At 39.3% G+C, this 22,449-nt stretch overlaps 1 protein-coding gene across 1 annotated transcript in view; it reads left to right on the forward strand.

Moving 5' to 3' along the window:
• Positions 1-21,672, forward strand: part of DOCK5 (dedicator of cytokinesis 5) — a 239,930-nt gene extending 218,258 nt beyond the window's left edge. Inside the window, exons 42-52 of the mRNA XM_049770834.1 lie at positions 785-866; positions 1,432-1,516; positions 1,943-2,029; positions 3,422-3,598; positions 13,844-13,927; positions 14,804-14,941; positions 15,795-15,961; positions 18,835-19,003; positions 19,553-19,691; positions 20,493-20,581; positions 21,105-21,672. Coding sequence (XP_049626791.1) covers positions 785-866; positions 1,432-1,516; positions 1,943-2,029; positions 3,422-3,598; positions 13,844-13,927; positions 14,804-14,941; positions 15,795-15,961; positions 18,835-19,003; positions 19,553-19,691; positions 20,493-20,581; positions 21,105-21,209 — 1,322 coding nt within the window. The 3' untranslated portion in view covers positions 21,210-21,672. The remainder of the gene's footprint in view (positions 1-784; positions 867-1,431; positions 1,517-1,942; positions 2,030-3,421; positions 3,599-13,843; positions 13,928-14,803; positions 14,942-15,794; positions 15,962-18,834; positions 19,004-19,552; positions 19,692-20,492; positions 20,582-21,104) is intronic.
• Positions 21,673-22,449: the final 777 nt, after the last annotated feature.

Consider the following 22,449-nt stretch of genomic DNA (forward strand, 5'->3'; position numbering starts at 1 on the left):
AGTCCACAACTCTGTTATTTGAGGTGTCACTTGGACTAGTTACTACCCTGTGCCTCAGTTTTTTCTTCTATAAATTTAGGAAATACTTGTGCTTCCTTCTTGATTCTTAGAGCTAGTGTGTAAAGGTCTCTATAATACTTAGGGTTTTTTTGCTGTTGTTTTGGGGCCACACCTGGCAATGGTCAGGACTTACTGCTGACTCTGTGCTCAGGGATCATGCCTGAATTTGTTCAGGGGACTATATGGGATATTGAAGATCAAACCCAGGATGGTCATATGCAAGACAAACATCCTACCTGCTGTGTTATCACTCTTTAGAATATTTGAAACAGTTCCTGGTACATGATACAATTTAGGACCCCAAGCCCTACCAGGAGTGATCCCTGAGCATAGCAGAGTTTGGTTCAAAAACCAAAAAATGTAAATAAATAATAAAAAATAAATAATGATAACCAAACACACAAACAAAATTTCTATTATGTGGGTATGTGTGTAAATCTATTTCAGAAGGATACTTGTCTGAATAAATAAATTTAAGATAGTTTCTAAATCATTTATTTCCTGGATTTTTAGTATCTATTTTCCTATGTCCAAAAATGTCTTAGGGTTAATGACTTAATAGGGCATCTTGGAAAAGCATGTTTGATGCCAATTTTCAGTGGAATCTCCACATTTGGTAGAAAGCAATGGTTGTGTCAGTTTCTCTTTTGGGAAGCTAGAAGGATAGTTGTCCTTTATGCCTGTGACAGCTCCAACCTTTGTCTTTCCTTAACAATCCTCTCAGACCTGCAGTGTTTCACAGTCAAGCCAGTGATGAGCCTGCCACCCCACTATAAGGACAAACCAGTTCCAGAGCAGATCTTAAAGTAAATGGTGTTTTCTGGTTTGTTTGTTGTTCATTTGTTTGAAAACATTTAATTTTCTCATCTAGAAGCAGGGCAAAAATGGCTAAACTCCATTATGCTTTGTAAGACTTGTCTGTTGTCTGAGCTTGTTGGGGCAGCAGATACCAGAAAACCACAGATTGGTGACTTAAACAACAGACATGTTTCTCACAGTTCTTCAGACGAGAACTGCAAGATCAAGGCACCAACTGACTCTGTGCCCTGCTGCACAGATGGTGCCTTACATGTCCACGAGCTGCAGTAAGGGCATTAGTCTCAGGCAAAGCCTGCCTGCTAATATCATGGTGGGGATTAGGTTTATAGTCAGTGACATACAAACAAAAGTACATGGGCCTTTTAAAATTGTGGGACAAATTCACAAATAATAACATTTAGATGTGAAATCAAAAGGCCTTTGTTGTGGAGACTTATGGTTTTTGAGTCAGCTTAAGTGTCTGAGACTCAGTACAAGGCATAACTGGTTGTGTTGAAGGCTGATTAGAAAGCACTTGTGTGAGAGAAAACCTACCACCTGTCTCCTATGCAGCTACTACAGAGCCAATGAAGTGCAGCAGTTCACCCATTCCCGGCCATTCCGGAAAGGAGAAAAGGATCCAGATAATGAATTTGCTGTGAGTCTTCCCTTTTGCTGTGTAAACCAAGGTGAAACTCACACCTAAGTGATATCTCTCCACCTAACCTAGTGGACACAGTGGAATCTTTGGAGAGAAAAATGTGTAGGTGATGAATAATGTGAGCAGCAGGCTAGAATCTTAGTGGAAAACTAAACTGGCCAGGTGGGAGCCATGTTCTGCTCCTGATCCCATTATCAGTAGCATCTTGAGCAATTCACAACTCTCTGCCTCTAGGGACCCATCTAGAAGGGATTGAGGCTAGTGAATGATGCCTCCTTGCAACTCTGGACATCCAGAATTGTATTTTAATATGATCCATTCACTAAAGAGGCATCTGGGAATGGCATCTCATTGGACCACAAGGAAGTATTGCTGCTTCACTTGAGAACTGACTGATGGGCATTTTTTCTCTTCACCTGCTAGACCATGTGGATTGAAAGGACCACGTATACCACAGCATATACCTTTCCTGGGATTCTCAAGTGGTTTGAAGCCAGACAGATTTCCACAGTGAGTCATTTGAAATTGGAACTTAGAAAAAAAAAGTCTTCAAATACAGTAATAGCCTTTGTTGACCCCCTTCCAGTTCTCAGAGCTTGGCCAGTCTCTGGCCAATTTCATCTTCAGAAAGAAAATAAAAGACTTGCTTGTATGATGAAATTCCTCTGTAGAATTGATGCGACAATAGCTATCTGAAAGGTTACTTCCAGTGAATGACTCTTTTGTGACCAAATGAAGGTTGTCTCCTCAAAGAGCCTGCCAACATCAGAAACATTTTGGGAATGTCTCCTTTGAGTTTCCTGTCAGTCACCCTCTTAAGTCTGAGATTTGTCTTGCTTTATTCCCAGTTAAACATCACCAGTCACCCTGATGCTTCAATCCTCATATACCCTAAAAGCTACCCATTTTGACTAATATTTTCTCAATCTGTTTTATTTCTAGTCTCTCTGGTCCCTTTGGCTTGAGTAGATTTCATTAAAAAGGCCTTTTTCTTGACCTTTTCAGCTCCATTTTTCTTCCTGCCTCAAGAAAGGGGGCTTGGGACTATAAACCTCATCATCCCCACTCGCATCATCACCTCCATCCCCAGAGGATAAAGCCCAGAATTCTCAGTTCACACACCCAGGATCTTTGTTACTCTCAGCAGTTCCATCCCATCTCCTATGGAAATTACTTGAACTTAATTATTCATTTCATGTTTCAGTTCTCCTTTTTTGGGGGCCATATTTTCTTTACCTATACTGCTTCACCATTTAGCAACCAAGTCCTGCTTAAGTGCTTTTTCTCTGGCCTTGTGGTGACCCAGCCTTATTGATAATGACCCACCTTCAATGTTTACTCACCTTAAAATCTGCTCTACTATCTCTCTGCTACTTGCCTACTTGAGGGAGTAAAAAGGCTTTTCCCATACTTGGCTATCTGAAATGAGTCAGAGGGAGGAAAACAGAAAGAAAAGTCACACTCGTTAGAAACAGTAGGGGGAATCAGCCCAAGGACAGTAGAAACAAAGGCCAGAAGGACTTGTCCTTAGGAGACACCTTGCCAAAATGTGGGGATGGCAATGAGATCAGAGAAGGGACCACTATGATAATAGCGGGAAGGGATCACTGGATAAGAATTGGGTGCTAAAAGGAGGTAAACTGATATGTATGATTACCCCTTCAGTAATGGTATTTATATTCAAGCCGTAAATGCCTAAAAGAAGAGCATCTGCTGTAGAAACTGGCAGGTGGGGGGTGTGAGGGTGTCAGGAGGAAAACAGGACATTGGTGGAAGAAAATGTGCACTGGTGAACATTCTATGACTGCAACTGAATCTCATCAACCTTGTCATTCTGTATCTCACTCTGATTTGTTAAATTAAAAAAATGTTTTTCATTCACAAGTGCTGTCTCTGTCTCAGGAGGAAATCAGCCCTCTGGAGAATGCCATTGAGACCATGGAGCTCACCAACGAGAGGATCAGCAACTGTGTGCAGCAGCATGCCTGGGACCGGTCCCTCTCCGTGCATCCACTGTCCATGCTGCTCAGTGGCATTGTTGACCCTGCCGTCATGGGGGGCTACTCTAATTATGAAAAGGTAAGGCTGAGGCCTGGATCTGTCAGCAACCCTACTTCCTGTGTAGCCTCTGTAGTTCTGTCTAGTGGGTAGATTTGTTTCTAAACTACTTCTCTGAGAGATTTTTTTCCCTTTTCCCCTAATAATTGGAAAAATGAAATGTATACAAAATATGGGACTGAAGAAAGCTTGAATGCAGCTAATCTGGGTTCAGTTTCCGGAGCCCCCATATAGTCTCTCAAGCCCTGCCAGGAGTGATCCCTGAGTAAGATCTAGTAGTGAATCCTAAAAGAAGTGGGGGCCAGAGCAATAGCAAAGCAGGTAGGTTGCACGCAACCGACCTGGATTCGAACCTGGCATCCCTTGTGGCCCCTGGAGCCTACCAGGAGCAATTTCTGAGTGCAGAGCCAGGAGTAATCCTTGAGCACCATTGGGTGGGTGCCCAAAATAGAAATATGTAAAGGGAGTCAGAGTGATAGCACAGTAGTAGAGTGTTTGCCTTGCACACAGCCTACCCATATGGACCCAAGTTTGATCCCCCGCATCCCATATGGTCTCCAGAGCCTGCCAAGAGCTATTTTTTTGCTTGTTTGTTTGGGGTTTTTTGGCCACACCCTGTGATGGTCAGGGGTTATTCCTGGCTATTTGCTCAGAAATCGCTCCTGGCTTGGGACCATATGAGATGCTTGGAGATCAAACCTTGGTCCTTCCTAGGCTAGCACGCACAAGGCAGACACCTTATGGCCTGCACCACTGCTCCAGCCCCAAGGAGCTATTTTTTTAATAATTTAGTTAAGTATCAGGATTACAAATATGTTTGTAGTTGGGTTTCAGTTATAGAAAAGAACAACCCCCTTCACCAGTGTAACCTTCCCACCACCAATGCCCCCATTTCTCTCTTCCCCCACCCCCTCTCTACCCATATTCAAGACAGGCATTCTATTTCTCTCACTCATTACCTTTGTCATGATAGTTGTTAGTGTAGTTTTTTCTCTGACTACACTCACCATTCTTTGTGATAAGCTTCATATCATCCTTCCAGCCCCATCTCTATTTTCTCTGGTATTATTACAATAATGTCTTTTATTTTTCTTAAATCTCACAGGTGAGTGAAACTATTCTGTCTCTCTCCTTCTGATTTATTTCACTTAGCATAATAGTTTCCATGTCCATCCATGTATAGGAAAATTTCATATCTTCATTTTTCCTGACAGCTGCATAGTATGTTATTGTATATATGTATCACAACTTATTTAGCCACTCATCAGTTGTCGGACATCTGAGTTGTTTCCAGATTCTGGCTATTATAAATAACCTGTAATGAATATAGGTGTGTAGAAGGCATTTTTGTATTATGTTTTTATGTTCTAGGAGTGGTACAGCTGAATCATATGGATCACAGTGTCCAGTTTTTTGAGGCATCTCCATATTGTTTTCCATAAAGACTGGACTAGATGGCATTCCCACCAGCAGGGAATGAGAGTTCCTTACTCCCCACATTCCCACTAGCCAGGAGTGATTTCTGAGTGCAGAGCCAGAAGTAACCCCTGGGCATTGCTGGGTGTGGCCCCCAAACAAACAAAAAGAAAGAAAGAAGTGAAGGAGTCAAACATAGTGATAGTATGGTAGGTGTGGCACTTGTCTTGCACACAGGTGACTTGCATTTGATCCCCAGCATTTCAAACGGTTCCCTGAGCACTTCCAGGAGTGACCACAGAGAATAGACCTGGTAGTAGGCCTGGAGTACCACTAGGTATAGCCTAAAAACAAAGAAACAAGAAAAAGAAAGAATGAGTAGTTACCTAAAATGTGAGTGAAAAGATAGGTAAGAAGGGTACAGAGACATAAAAAGCACAGAGGTTTTTATTTCCCTTTGTACACAGTGTCCTGGGCAGGGCAGGGCCTTTAGAGTTTGATTGCATCTGTTCCCCTGCACTGACTTCCATTGGCCTTTTTGTCTTAGGCAAGATATAAAACTTGTAGCCCCAGACTTTGTACGTGAAAGGATGTGAGGATAAATCTAACTGGCAAGAGCTACTTGAGACTGAAGGAAGATGGCTTGTTCATGAGAAGAATGTTTGCCATGCCGCTAAGGCCTGATCACTATCAGTTTTCTTCCTCCTACTTGGAGCAGAATGTTTCTTTTCTATAATGCTTCTGAGCTCATGACAGCTGCATCTTCCCTTTTCTCTTCCATGTGTAAGCCATATTTTAATCACACTGTCCTGAACTGCAGAGACACTCAACAGCTGAGATGGGGAGGGATATGGGGGATAAGGGCTGAAGCAGAGGTGACAGGGTTGTGAATGGTTGTGAGCACTTTGGTGGTATTAGGGGGGTATATAACTTTGTATGTCTATTGTATAGACTTGAACAGTGTGTGTGTGTGCAAGGCAAATGCCCTACCCACTGTATTATTGCTCTAGCCCCACTAAAATTACTGTTATGACTATGTTACCTAAGGTACATCAATTTTTTAACTAAGCTTTTGAAATCTTATCAAAAAGAAAATAGATGAATTCCATTTTCCCATAATAAGTTTCAGTAACAATTTCTAATATTAATGTACTTCCAGTACTATGTTGAATAGGAGTAGTGAGAGGGGCAGCCTTTTCTTTTGTCAGATCTTAAGGGACAGGTTTTTCTCCATTGAGAATAATATACTCCATTGAGTATAATATTTGCCATGGGCTTGTAGTAAATGGCCTTGATGACATTTAGAAAAGTTCCTTCCATTCCCATCTTGTTTAGAGTTTTTATTAGAAATGGTTGATGGGGGGGCGGCGAGGTGGCGCTAGAGGTAAGGTGTCTGCCTTGCAAGCGCTAGCCAAGGAAGGACCGCGATTCGATCCCCTGGCATCTCATATGGTCCCCCCAAGCCAGGGGAAATTTCTGAGCGCTTAGCCAGGAGTAACCCCTGAGCATCAAACAGGTGTGGCCCAAAAAACCAAAAAAAAAAAAAAAAAAAAGAAAAAAGAAAAAAAAAGAAATGGTTGATGGATCTTATCAAGTGCTTTCTCTGCATCTATTGATATGATCATGTGATTTTTAATTTTCCTTTTGTTGATGTGGCATATTACATTCATTGACTGTGTATGTTGAACCACTCTTGCATCTCCAAAATGAATCCTACTTGGTCCTGGTGTATGACTTTCTATATGAGGTGTTGGATCCTATTTGCTAGGATTTTGTTGAGGTTCTTTGCATCTGTGTTTATCAAGTATATTGAACTGTAATTATCTTTTTCTGTGGCATCTCTATCTGCTTTTTGTATTAGGATGATGTTAGCTTCATAAAAACTATTTGGGAGTGTGTCTGTTCTTCAATTTCCTGGAAGAGTCTGAAAAGTATAGGCAATAAGTCTTCTTGGAAAGTTTGAAAGAATTTGTTAGTTAATCCATCAGGCTCAACTTAAGAGTTTTTTATGTTAAGTTCTTGTATTTTGTTTGTTTTCTTTGGGGGTCACATTTGATGGTACTCAAATATTACTTATGGTTCTGTACTAGGGCATCATTCCTAACAGCACAGGGGTCAATTCCAGGTTGCTACTTGCAAGGCTGTCAGCTTACCCACTGTACTATCTCTGACTCTCTGAACTTTGATTTATTTTTATTTCAAGTATTAATTTATACAGGTTGCCAGTAAACTATATACATGACAGCATAGCAAAATAATATATCTTTTCATATAAGGCTCTCTAATTAAAATTCTGGGGAACAAAGAATATATGGCAGATATAAAATGTTAGGCACTTCCATATAAAATAACAATTTATAATTTTAATTAATATGCCTGATTTTGTGCATTTCCAAGTATAAGGAAAAGATAATCATATTGATCACTGTGACCTATTGCAATGATGTGATACAGGTACCTTAGTGACAAAAACACAGAGGTGTTTGCTGTAATTCATCAGACTTTTCTGTTTTGAGCCAGAACTCTTAGGTAAATTAATTCAAGGTGAGTTATGTTCCTTAACTTACCCTCTGCTTTTAGAAATTTGAATGCATTTTATTATGTATCAACAGTTTTTCTTTAATTGTAAAATACTAAAATACCTATATTTGAGGGCTAAAGAGATAATATAGTTTGGTATTTACTGTATACTTATTATACTATATATTTACATGCATGTAGCTGATATAGGTTTCACTCCCAGAATTACATATGGTCCCCTGAACACCTCAGAAGTAGAATTAGGAGTTAGAAGTAGAGTTAGAGTTAGAGTTAGAGTAATGTTAGAGTTAGAAGTAAAGTTAGTAGTATACCCTGAGCACTTTCCAGTGTGGCTCAAAAAACCAAGTAAATAAATAAATAGCCTGTATCTGGAAAGCAAAGATGACTAGAGGTGCAAATACTACCTTTGTGTTCATATCAACCTCTCAGCACTAATCTTCTGGAGTGAACTGCTTTGCAAATGTGCTAGAAGTTTGTTTGTGATGGTTGGGTTTTATGCGCTTACATCCTGTCATTAGTTTGTTAGACCTGTAATCAGAGTCCCAATAACAGGATGGCTTAGGCAGCAGAAACGCATTGTCTCTATTATTCCAGCCAGAGTCCAGTATCCTACAGGAGGTACCACTCAGCTGGGATGGGGAGTCTGTTTCCTGCTTTCCTCCTTGCTTTCCTGACGCTAGGGCAAAGTGGTGTGTAGATTGACATCTTGTTCCTCTTCAGTTTTTACTCTATGTCTATCTTCAAATTTATCCCTTCATAAAGACATCAGTTATGGTGAATTAGTGGCTCTGGGTAGGAGCCTCTTCTCTTTTTTTTGTTTCTATTAATGTCTTTATTTATAAAATTTGATTACAAACATAATTGTACTTGGGTGTCAGTCATACAAAGAAAACCTCCCTTCACCAGTGCGATATTCCCATCACCAATGCCCCAAATCTCCCACCTTCCTACCCCCCATTGCCTGTATTTGAAACAGGCTTTCTACTTCCCTCATTCATTCACATTGTTATGTTAGTTTTCAGTGTAGTTATTTCTCTAACTGCACTCACCACTCTTTGTAGTGAGCTTCATACCGTGAGCTGGACCTTCCAGCCCTTATCTATATTGTCTCTGAGAATTATTACAAAAATATCTTTTATTTACTTATTTTTTTTTTGTTTTTGTGGACCACACCCGGCGGTGCTCAGGGGTTACTCCTGGCTGTCTGCTCAGAAATAGCCCCTGGTAGGTACGGGGGACCATATGGGATGCCGGGGTCTGAACCAACCACCTTAGGTCCTGAGTCGACTGCTTGCAAGACAAACACCGCTCTGCTATCTCTCCAGCCCCTTCTTATTTTTCTTAAAACCCATAGATGAGTGATACTATTCTGTGTCTATCTCTCTCCCTTTGACTTATTTCACTCAGCATAATAGATTCAATGTACATTCATGTATAGGAAAATTTCATGACTTCATCTCTCCTGATGGCTGCATAATATTCCATTCTGTAAATATACCACAGGGTATTTTTTTGGGGGGGGGAGCGGGTTTGGGTCACACCCAGTAGCACTCAAGGGTTACTCCTAGCTCTATGCTCAGAAATCACTCCTGGCAGGCTCAGGGGACCATATAGGATGCCGGGATTCGAGCCACCAACCTTCTGCATGCAAGGCAAATGCCTTGCCTCCATGCTATCTCTCCAGCCCCTATACCACAGTTTCTTTAGCCACTCATCTGTTGAAGGGCATCATGGTTGTTTCCAAAGTCTGGCTATTGTAAATAGCACTGCAATGAGTATTGGGGTGAGGAACGGATTTTTTAATTGTATTTTTGTGTTCCTAGATTATATCCCTAGGAGTGGGATAGCTGGATCATATGGAAGGTCAATTTCCAGTTTTTTTTAGGAATCTTCATATTGTTTTCCAGAAAGGCTGGACTAGATGGCATTCCCATCAGCAGTGAATGAGAGTTCCTTTCTCTCCATATCCCCTCCAGCAACTATTGTTTTTGTTTTTTGTGATATATGCCAGTCTCTATGGTGTGAGATGATACCTCATTGTTGTTTTGATTTGCATCTCCCTGATGATTAGTGATGTGGAGAATTTTTTATGTGCCTTTTGCCTATTTCTATTTCTTCTTTGAAGAAATATTCTATCATTCCCTACCTCCTTCCCTACACCCAGCAACGCTCAGGATGCTCCTGGCTTTGTGCTGAGAAGTTACTTCTGGTAGGCTTGGGGGACCATATGGGTTGCTGAGGATCGAGCACAGGTTGGCTGCATGTAAGGCAAATGCCATACCTGTTGTGCTATTGCTCTAGCTCCAGCCAATAATTTCTGAGTGCAGAGCAGGGAATAATACCTGAGCACTGCATGATGTGGTCCAAAAAGCAAACAAACAAAAAGATAACAGCAAAAAAAAAATAAAAACTACTAAACCAAACCAAAACAAAAACACTGTAGATTGAGACTAAAGGCATCTTTAAGGAAGAGACAGCACTTCCCAAACAAGTGGAAGCAGAGATAAACAGATGGGACTATATTAAGCTGAGAAGCTTCTGCATCTCAAAGGAAATAGTACCCAGAATACAAAGGCCACCCACTGAGTGGGAGAAATTATTCACCCAATACTCATCAGATAAAGGGCTAATATCCAGAATGTACAAGGTACTGACAGAACTATACAAGAAAAAAACAACTAACCCCATCAAAAAATGGGGAGAAGAAATGAACAGACACTTTGAAAAAGAAGAAAGGCAAATGGCCAAAAGGCACATGAAAAGATGCTCAACATCACTAATCATCAGGGAGATGCAAATCAAAACTACTATGAGGTACCACCTCACGCCACTGAGATTGGCACACATCACAAAAAAGGAAAACAAGCAGTTCTGGTGGGGATGTGGAGAGAAAGGAACTCTTTTTCACTGCTGGTGGGAATGCCATCTAGTACAACCTTTATGGAAAGTGATATGGAGATTCCTTCACAAACTGGAAATTGAGCTACCATACGATCCAGCTATACCACTCCTAGGAATATACCTGAGGAACACAAAAATACAATACAAAAATCCCTTCCTTACTCCTATATTCATTGCAGTGCTATTTACAATAGCCAGACTCTGGAAACAACCAAGATGCCCTTCAACAGATGAGTGGCTAAAGAAACTGTGGTACATATACACAATGGAATACTATGCAGCCGTCAGGAGAGATGAAGTCATGAAATTTTTCTATACATGAATGTACATGGAATCTATTATGCTAAGTGAAGTAAGTCAGAGGGAGAGAGAAAGACGCAGAATCGTTTCACTCATCTATGGGCTTTAAGAAAAATGAAAGACATTTTTAACAGTATCTCAGAGACAAGAGATATGAGGGCTGGTAGGTACAGCTCATGACATGAAGCTCATCATATAGAGTGATGAGTGCAGTTGGAGAGATGACTACACTGAAAACTATCGTAACAATGTGAATGAATGAGGGAAGTAGAAAGCCTGTCTGAAGTAAAAGTGTGGGGTGGGTGGGGAGGAGGGAGATCTGGGAAATTGGTGGTGGGAATGTTGCACTGGTGAAGGGGGGTGTTCTTTACATGACTGTAATCATACAACTATAATCATGTTAGTAATCACGGTGTTTAAATAAAGATAATTATAAAAAAAAGGAAAAATCAAAAATACATGAAAAAAATCACAGTAAATCAAAATGTAAAACTTGTGACAATATAGTTAGGCTAAATACTGCCTTAGGAAACCCTAATGAAGTATCCCTGGATGCACTGTATGTAGAGAAAAGCAATTACTTCTGTATTTGAGACAGGCACTTAGTTTCAAAATTTCATAAGGTAAATAGCCACAGTATAAAACACGCTCAGTCATATGTCTACAATTTTACCAGATGGTTTTCTGTTTTTTGTTTTCTTGTTTTTAATATTTTTACTTTATTACCATAATGACAAACACGTTTGTAGTTGCGTTTAAGATTGTTGGGCACTAATGAAAGAATTGTTAGAATTTGCACTGGTAAAGGGCTGTGTACATTTTTATGACTGAAACCGAACTATGAACATGTTTGTAAGCATGGTGCTCAAATAAAAGGTATTTTTTAAAAATAGAATAGACCCAATTTCTTAGAGCAAGAGAATTTTATGCTGTATATTAGAAAGTCAGGTGGTCATCAACTTTTTGTTGGCAAAAAATACCAATGTTTGTCATAGTACTTCTCTGGGAAAAGTAATTTATGCATTAGTAGACTTTATCAACTAAAAGAAAGCATAAAAACGTCACAGACTGCTGCAGTTTCATTTGTGTCTATATGATATGTACAGTGCTGTGTACTTTTCTGAAATATAATGATATTAAAATGGCACGTTTCTTTATAAAAAAAAAAGAGGAATCTTTTAAAATAAATTTAAATAAAGTTGAATCACAATGAGAAAAAAAAAGAATAGAACCAGCTAATCCATTTCTATTTATTTATATCTTCAAAGTTAGTATTGAGCTTTCTATGACTATATGTTTTGTAAAATAAGTTACATGTTTTCAGCTAGATTTTTTACCAAGTCTTGAATTTTAAATTGAAGTTATCATTTTAGAAATATTGGCAAGGAAAATATTTGTCTTACTATTAATCTCCTAAAATACTCTAATCTCCTAAAAATACATTTCATTGCTATGTTAAGTTCAGTTCTGTAGACCAACTTTTAGCTTCTTTTGCTTTTGGTCTTTCGTTATATTCCACATCTGAGAGAAATAATTCTGTCTCTCCATTCTGACTGACTACAAACAGCATGATCTCCTCCAGTTCTATTCATATAATTCTCATTATTTTATCTTTTCTCACAAGCAGCAGTATTCACTGTGTGCATACATATGCACATATATATACACATATATAACATGACATTTATGAGTTTCTTTATATAGTTATCCTATCTTGGACTCCTGGATTATTTCCAGAGTTTGGCTATTTGAAATATTTTATTCTTTACATATAAACACATTTTCCACAGAGATAAAAAATATTTTGAAGCCTATTAAATACTAGGGATGATATTTGGCATAGTTCTAGCAGTAACACATATTGTTGCCATCTTTGGGAAAGTAATTTGACCACATACATCAAAACCACTATAATATGGGCTCCTTTAAATTACTAGTATTGGGACCAGAGCAGTGCACAAGCAGTAGGGCATTTTCCTTGCATGTGCTAACCTACGACAGATTGCAGTTAGATTCCCCCAATATCCCATATGGTCCCTCAAGCCAGAAGCGATTTCTGAGTGCGTAGCCCGGAGTAAAACCTGAGTGTCACCAGGTGTGGCCCAAAAATCAAAAAAAGAAAATTACTAGTATTCAAGTTTTGTCCTTTTTCAATCATTTTACACGTATTAGGAAGGTATTTTAAGTTTTCAACTGACATTATTTCTCTACATAAAACCAGTGACTATTTTGTCTCATTAGTTTCGTCAGCATTTGGTATTTTTTAAATGCTATTTTCAAATACAGTCTAATTTTTGAGCTAAATATCAGATTATTGCGGTGCAGTTTTCAGACATACTGCTTTCTCATCTGAATATATCACACCATGCCCACCACCAATATTCACAAATCAGGAAGTTCTCTCCACCCTGCTCCTTACTGTTGTCAGAGTTTAAGAAACTGTATGGTTTGTTCCTTTGTTTTGTTCTTTATAGTTGACAAACAAAATCGTATTATATATGCCTTTCTCCTTCTGTTTCCCTCACTACAGACTCCTTTTCACCAATTTCATCAGTACCATCCATACAGATGCAAATGGAAATCTTTTGTCTTTGTTATGGATGAGTAGTCCATTGTGTTTAAATACTGCATCTTTATCTAATCATTCATTTTTCAGGTGATTGAGGATTATATGTATATATAATTCTATAAAAATATCACAATAAACATAAGAGTTGCATATCAAAAAAATAACACTGTAGAGCATAAAACTACCAGCCCATCTCTCATTTTTACCCTTTGCATTATGCAATAGACTCTTAATATCTAATCTAATGAATAATTCTTAGACAGTAACATTTAATTTGAGGGGGGGAATTACTTTAATGGATGATAGTTTTATGAAGGACACATCTTACTAGGATTTGCATGATTCCAGAAGGGCCACAGAATAGCAGGTATCGTTTTGAATTGGCCATTATGGTCTAACACTTATCCCAGAAAAGAAACTGTTTGTCCTTTCTGGTTTGTCAGGATAGAACACTTTCTTGGCTTTCTTCTGCTGTCATTTAAGATCAGTTACAGAGAGAGGAATGTGTTCTAATCTATATGTATATACTCTGTCTTTAGGCTTTTTTCACAGAGAAGTACTTACAGGAGCATCCTGAAGACCAGGAGAAGATTGAGCTTCTGAAGCAACTCATAGCATTGCAGGTATGCCTCACAGTGTAGGGTGATGGGGGCCAGAGATTGCCAGTATGCTCCCCTGGGGGCTGTAGCAGGACTCATCCAACACAATCAGAGGGCATGATGCCAGGATGTTGTCCAAAGTTCAGTTTTCGATGCCTACTTCCAGGCTAACTTTTTCCTTTGTAACCTTGATTTGTATTCTGTATAAAATCTCAGACTCGGGGCCGGAGTGTTGGCACAAGCAGTAGGGCATCTGCCTTGCATGTGCTAACCTAGGACAGACTGCAGTTCAATCCTCTGGCATCCTATATAGTCCCTCAAGCCAGGAGCTATTTCTGAGCAACGAGTAGTAGCCAGGAGTAACCCCTGAGTATCATGAAATGTGGCCCTCCCCTCAACAACAACAACAAAAAGGCATAAAATCTCAGACTCTCAGTTTACTTATTTGCTTGACAAAGCAATCTAGGAATATTATCACATGAAACTGCATCTTGCAGTTTGGACCTTCCTAGACGAAGATTCCAAATGATTGCCTGGCCTGGCCTGTGGGATGTTGGTATATATACACTTCAGTTTGTTTCTCACTGGTGCAGTAAGTAGTGGAGACAATACAGCACCCCACTTTAATCTAAGGCTGGAACTATCAATAGTTCATGCAAACAAGTGCTTCCAGTCATGTGGTCATGGTACAAGCCACCCTTTCCTTATATTCCTGTATCCTTGATGTTTGCATTCTCTGCCTCTTTGATCTAGCATCCAACTCCCAAGCTCTTCACTGAGAAGTAGAATTTCTGCTTAACAGTTCACCTGTCCATCCCTTTCCCCAGCTTCCAAATCAGAATTTTAATTTTTCTTAAAACTTACTTCCTTTCTTTCATGCCCCCCACCCACACCCCGCAGATGCCTCTGTTGACAGAAGGGATTCGCATTCATGGGGAGAAGCTGACTGAGCAGCTGAAGCCATTGCATGACCGGTTGTCGTCTTGCTTTAGGGAGCTGAAGGACAAAGTAGAAAAGCTCTATGGGGTGATAACACTGGTAGGCTTTTTCTCATTCTTTTACCTTTGATAATATTGATACATTTTTCAAATCTGAATGAGAGAAGGAGATCATAACAGCACAGATATGGCTATTGACAATTCAGGGGCAGAGCCCAGATTATAGTTTCCAATTGACAATCTGCAGCCATCAATGTGATAGGTAGGATTCTCAAATATGAACAGCTAGCTTATTGAAGACTTCTGAAAACAAATTGTTGGGCCACAACCCCAGAATTTTTCATTCACAAGATCTGAGATGAGACCCAAGGATTTGCATTTCTAACCTGCTCTATGGAGTCCACTATCTGAGAACCACTTTACTAGTAGAAGGTGTGGTTGATCCCATCCTATGTTAGTCTAATTCTTATGTTTGTTTTTGTTTTGATGCAGTTTACTCCTTTTAGCATGACTTTGAAGGGAAATAATTTTTCTTGCATATTTTATAATGGTGGTAGTTCTTTTTGTATTTTCTTTTCTGACAATTCTAATCATATGTGACCTTCTGAGCACCATCAGAGGTCACTTCTTTGTTCCACCATGTGCAGCCTCAAAACAAATAGAATCTAAGTTGAGAAGCAGGAGGTTGTTATTTTATTAGTAAATAATGCAAACAGATGACGATTAATTTTTAGCCAGAATGTAGAAAACAATGTCAAGTTTGTCTAATTTCCAATTATATCTAAAAATACAAGTACTTGCAACATTTAACAATAGAGACAGCATAGGAACCAACCAGGAAGGATGAACTGCTGACCTATATAATGTACATTTGCTGAAAATTGTGGGACTTGCAGTAATTCCTTTGAGTTGAGTTCCAGACAGCTAATCTTCATGGGACATTTGTTTCTCAGCCCCCCAACTTAACTGAGAGGAAGCAAAGCCGCACAGGGTCTCTGATGCTCCCCTACATCATGTCATCTACTCTGCGGAGATTGTCTGTCACATCAGTGACTTCCTCTGTGGTTTCCACCTCTTCCAACTCATCAGATACTGCTCCCTCCAGACCAGGCTCTGATGGGTAAGTGATTGATCTTTAATCCCCAGTGGGGAGTGTGGGGTAATGCCTTGATAATTACTTTTAGTTTCTGAAGTGACACTTAGTCAATGAAGATGCATCAACCCATAAGGGAAATAATTCAGGTTACCTGGATTATTAGCTTTTCCCTTTTTTTCATTGCTTTCCCTCATGAGGAATATTATTATTTACTAAATGATATCAGCAATTACACCTCTTCCTGCAGTTTTCTTCTTGTATACTTATCAGAGACAAAATATGTTAAAGGTGAGTCTAGTCAGAACTCTGCCAGAGGGCCAAAATGATACATAGTGGGTAGGCTGCTTGCATTGCATGCAGCTAACCTAGGTTCTATCCCCAGCATCCTATATGGTCCTCTGAGTACTCCCAGGAGTAATTCCTGAGCTCAGAGCCAAGAGTCAGTCCTGAATACTGCTGGGTGTGACCCATCCCCCAAAAAAAGAAGGGGCAGGAGAAATAACTCAGTAAGCAAGAGTGCATGCCTTTCATGCAAGAGATCTGTGTTTGACCCTCAGTTACTATATAGTCCCCAGAGCACCACTGGAAATGACCTAAAAAATAATAAATTACTTAAGAAGCTTATGAGTAAATTAAAGCAACTTATGAATCAAATACAATGATTGAAATTTGTTTTGATCCTGTTATACAAAAACCACCTATAAAACAAATCATGGGAAAAATTAGAAATTTGAATATTGACAGAATGCTTAACAAAATTAATGGGGCTATGGCTAATGAAGATGGGTACTTATAAAGATATGAACTGGAATCTGAAATACTCAAGGAATTGCTTTCAAATCATCCAGTGGATAGCAAGGAATATGACTAGGTATGTGAAAAGCAACATGCCATGCTGAGATTGTTGTTAAGACTGAGTCATGTAAGCATAGGCATCCATTGTACTTTCTATTTTACATTTTAAATTTTCTGTGTGTATCAAAACTCTGCACCAATTATCTCCTCTGAGTGCTCTGTTTTAATATTCATGAATTTAATCACTAGTGACTATGGTAAGAAAATTTAATGTATACATGTTTCTTACAAATTAAAGGCATTGGCCTTGCATCTAAAATATGTAGCTGTAGTTTGCTAATGGCTCTATCTGATGAAGCAGAGCTTTTTTGTTTGTTTTGTTTTGGGGTCACACCTTGCAGCACTCAAGAGTTAGTCCTACTCTATACTCAGAAATTGCTTCTTGCAGGCTTCCGTAGCATATGGGATGCCAGGGATTGAACCTGGGTTGTCCATGTATAAGGTAAATGCTCTACCCGCCGTGCTATCACTCTGGCCCCAGCAGAGCCTTTTTTATTTTTAAATTGGAAGAAAGCACTGATAGCTATTTTTATTAGTGTCCTACTTCATATCAAATATCTTTATATTTATGAACTTTATGAATTTTATGAAAATTCTCTGGGAATTTTCTACTCATCTTCCCACTGCTGTCCTAGCCTTTTTGGAAAACAATATGAGTATTTCTCAAAAGACTAGAAATTAAACTTACATATTATCCAGCAATAGCACTTGTAGCAATATACCCTACTTGCCCAAAATCATAATATAGAAAAGCCCTCTGCATTCCTATGTTCGTTGCAACACTATTTACAACAGCCAAAATCTGGAACAACCCAAGTGCTGGAGAACAGAAGAATAGAAAAAGAAATTAGGGTATGTCCCCACAATGGAATACTATGAGCTGTGAGAAAAAATGAAGTCATGAAATTGGCTCATACATAGATAGATATGGAAAGTATTGTGCTGAGTGAAATGAGTCAGAGAGAGAGATTCATAGAATTATTTAATTCATTTGTGAGATATTAAAAAAAGATAGTATGGTAATAGTATCCAAAGACAGTAGAAATGAAGGCCAGGAAAACTAGTCCAGGGTAGGAAGCTTGACACAAATAGAGGTGGAGTGCAGTTAGAGAAGGGACTACTCTGAGAATGATAATTGAAAAGGATCAGTTTGAACAAGAACTGAAAGCTGAAAGGAGAAAAAAATGATATGCATAGTACCTATTCTTTAACAATATTGCAAACCATAGTGTCTAAAAGGAAAATAAAAGGGGGAAAGAGAGAGAAAAAGAGAGAGGCAAGCAGAGGGAGGGAAACTGGGGACATTCGTCATAGAAATGTGCACTTGTGAAGAACGTTGTACATTGTATGATGAAACTCAATCATGAACAACTTTGCAACTGAAAATAAAACTCAGCTGTATTATGAATAACCTTATAATCAGTAAAATAATTTTAAAAAAGCATTTAAATAAGAGCAGTTGCATCATCTAAGCATTATTATGAAAATTTTTTACATCCCTCTGAAGTAGGTGCAGTTATTATCATCCTATCATACAAATAAAGAAATTAAGGTATGAAAGGATTTTCTGCTCAAATTCATCTAGTAACCATAGCTGGGATCTGAATACAGCTAATATTACTCCACAGCATGTACTATTTATCATTGTCTACATTAGGCTGACTTTTACTTTTTTCTGTGTGGATTCTTTGCCTGTAATTTAATGTTAAGTAAGTAACATTCAGATTTTATTTTTATTTATTTTTCTGGGGGATCACACCCGGCAGTGCTCAGGGGTTACTCCTGGCTCTATGCTCAGAAATCGCTCCTGGCAGGTTCAGGGGACCATATGGGATGCCAGAATTCAAACCATCGTCCTTCTGCATGCAAGGCAAATGCCTTACCTCCATGCTATCTCTCTGGCCCTGAACATTCAGATTTTAAACCTGCAAGAAAAATGTCATGAGTTAAGATTAGTTTGAGCTATGCTTTCAGTTAAATGTTAACTGTTGGGTGATCACTGTTTATTTTATTTTATTTTATTTGTTCATCTTGGTCAATAGGTCAATTTTAGAGCCACTTTTGGAACGCAGAGCCTCATCAGGTGCCAGAGTTGAAGATATAACACTTAGAGAGGACAGTGATAACCGGATCACCAAGTTGAAGAGAAAAGACTGGAACTTGAGCAAGTCCCAGGTCATTGCAGAGAAAGCACCAGATCCTGATCTGATGGTAAAGAAAAAAAATGCCCTGGAAATTTACCAATAAGTGTCTCCCCAGCAGCCAGGCACATAGCCATTCTTTTCCCATTGTGAGTCACCAACTAAAAGTGTGGCTATGGATCTAGGCCACACAAGCCTGTGGTTGCATCTGATCCTAAAGTGTGCTAAGAAAAGCACACAAAGGGAATCTGACTCTCTAAATTAATATTGCCACAAGATCTCATCCCACAACATAAACATGTGGGTTGATGCTTGCAGTTGTGGTTCTCTCCAGCATGTTCCATGAGTCAGTCCAAACATTACCATTTGTCTTCTTTCAACTTCAAAAAATAACAAGTACTTTTTCTTCAATAAGCCACATCAAGTTAAATATGGTAAAATCCACTTTCCCTGAAAATCAGAATGGCTCAGTTCCAAGCTAGCCAGAAAATAATCTAGTGTCTCCCCTCGTGGCTGAATGGGGAGCTCTTGGAACGTAGACCTTAGACAGCTTTCTGTTCATGCTTGTTCAGAGCGCAGAAGAGCTCTGTGTGTCTCATGTTCTTTCTCTCTGGTCTAGAGCCCCTCCAAAAAAGCACAAAGACCGAAGAGTCTTCAGCTGATGGACAATCGACTGACACCATTTCAAGGTTCTTCCCCTTCTCAGGCAATGCCCTTGAGCCCACCTCCACTCACTCCCAAAGCTACCAGGACCCTAAGTAAGTTTTCCTGTATCCCTTATATTCCTTAGAGTGGAGCATATTTGTGAAACTGGGCGATTTCTAATCTTGATCTAATTGTGATCCAAAGGGCCTTACTCTCTTTTTATTTGTGAAAGTATGAATGTGCTAGCTCTAGTCTAGAACCAGACAGGATCACTTATGAGCTATTAAGTAAATATCAATGTATTTAAATAGGGCAGAGTCCAACATAATGACAAGTAATGGACCTATTTTTGTATTCTACTTACCAGCTAGCATGGGAAACTAGTGATATGCATTGCTTAAAAACAAGTTACAAAGTAAATGTGATTGAGAGGCATAATAGAAGGACAAATTATCAGTGACAAGTGGTAGACACAAGTCCACAGAGAATTAAACAACCTGTTAAGGTTTTCTGGAGGAAGTGGCTATTGCACCTTGTAGGTGGTAAAACCAATATAATTCAGTGAAACTTAGCCAGTATTCAGTGACCGCCTGTCTGTGACAGGATGTTTTTATAAAAACTTTTGAGATGAGTGTATCAGACAATAAAGTTATGCCTTAATTTTAGAAAATATCATCTCTATTTTAATAATAGTCTTCAACAAAAAATATGGAATTATTCCTCAGGACTTTGTGTGATACTTCCTGGTTAGTGAAGGGTTTGGCACACATAAAAAGAGGACATTTTTCTTCTCTGGAAACTGTATAGTCTCACCAAAGCAGTTTGGTTCACCAGTTTAATGTCAGTATTGTAAAGACAAATCAAATTTTGAGATTCTGTTCTCTCTGCCTTCATGTGCTCTGTATCATCTCCAGGCTCTCCATCTCTGCAGACAGATGGGGTGATGGCTGCAACTCTCCCCCCTCCCCCACCTCCCAAGAGCAGCCAGAGGAACTCCACAGAGGTAGGGCATGATGTTAAATTGGATGCTACACTTATCATAGGCAGGCTTTCCCACAGATTTCTCACTGAATAAACTCTGAGTCCCTAAAAGCACATAAGATTGGGGAGTTTTCAAAGGGAAGGAAAGTAACAGAAATGAGCTTTTCCTCTCATTAAAAGTAGATCTTTTCTCCTGGGTAAGGAGTCCTGATTCTCATTTGAAGAACTGACACTTCTTCATGAGCAATGATTATTCTAGAATGGCTCAAATGACGTCCCTCTGTTGATACAGCAAATACTGAGTAGCTGCTATTTGTACACCAAGCATGAAATTAAGATATGGTCGAGGTATATCTGATTAACTTAAGGAGAACAGGGGGGCGACAAAGCAGTCTTACTTCTTTACAAAGGTTGCATAGATGAAGTTTAGTCAGATAGAAGCTATAAGAAAATGTTAGAAATATAGAGGAAAGTCATATTGGGAAGAACTCATTTTTACTTTCAAATTGAAACTCATTTTTACTTTCCTATGTCAACCCCCTCAGATTGCCCCCCCACTGCCTGTCCGAAGAGAAACCAAGGCACCACCCCCGCCCCCTCCAAAAGTTCGAAAATCTGGAGTCCTTTCTTCTGAGCCTGGATCCCAATAAACATACTGCTCCTTCAAGCACGCTGGACAGCTAATGCCTGAGAAATGACCTCCATGGGCAATTGCTCCAGAACCTCTTTCATTATATATGGCATCCTGCTGACTGCTCTTCCTGCTCATCAAGTGGGGTTTACCAGCCAAAAATGCTTATGTTTTTTGAAAGTTTCTTTCTCATCAATGTGCAAGGACAGGCCACATCTTTGGTACATGAAGTTCCAGAATCAGCCTTATCCTGTGCGTTTCTCTAAGCAGAGCCTGCAGATGCCCAGAGATGTTCTTCTGAAATGGTGATGCAGCCAAATCATTGACCTGCTCCTGGGTGGTCCTTGGTGTTTGCTTCTAAAAAATTGCTTTTGACTCAACTTTTCTCACGATCCATGAAACTTATTGAAAGAAACGTATGTCATATTCACTCTGAAACCTGAAATTATCTTTCCAAGATCTTTTATCTCCCTTGAAGATAAGAATGCTGGGCCCAGAGAAATAGCACAGCGGCATTTGCCTTGCAAGCAGCCGATCCAGGACTTAAGGTGGTTGGTTTGAATCCCGGTGTCCCATATGGTCCCCCGTGCCTGCCAGGAACTATTTCTGAGCAGACAGCCAAGAGTAACCCCTGAGCATCGCCAGGTGTGCCCCCCCCCCCCAAAAAAAAAGAAGAAAAGAATGCCTTTGGAAGGGAGACTGCTTGATTTGGGGTACAAAAGGCTTGTACTTATGATAGAAAAAACACTGTACTCAATGTGAATTCTGTGCCTGTATGTCCTCTCTACCCCACCAATTGTGTCAAGTCAAAAACTGCCCACCTCCCCAGGAGTCACTGGAGCAATGTATTCTACACACAGTCACATCTTCCTAGACATACTCCTTTGAAGCTTTCTTGTTTCTTTGCTATGTTTGAGTGCAGATCACTGGATATATGGACCTCTGAAGCCTATGTTCAAGAACTCAGCTTCCAGGCTCAGTGGTCCCTCTATTTTTACCCTGGAGAATACAGTGCAATATCTCAGTTTGGTTATTTATTCCTCTTAATTATGGAATTAATTTGATGATTTGTATATGATAAATCTGATGATATGTGTATGATAAATAATGCCATTCTAAAGAAAAATGGAGTCTTTTAAATGATCGAATAATATCTAAATTGTACATAAGCAACAATACAAAGGATAAGGATGTTCTGAGCTGAAAAGATCTCAACAACTCATATATACAGCCCTTCTTTTTGTAAATATGAATAGTGA

The sequence above is a fragment of the Suncus etruscus genome, chromosome 3, assembly GCF_024139225.1.
Source record: "Suncus etruscus isolate mSunEtr1 chromosome 3, mSunEtr1.pri.cur, whole genome shotgun sequence".
NCBI lineage: Eukaryota > Metazoa > Chordata > Mammalia > Eulipotyphla > Soricidae > Suncus > Suncus etruscus.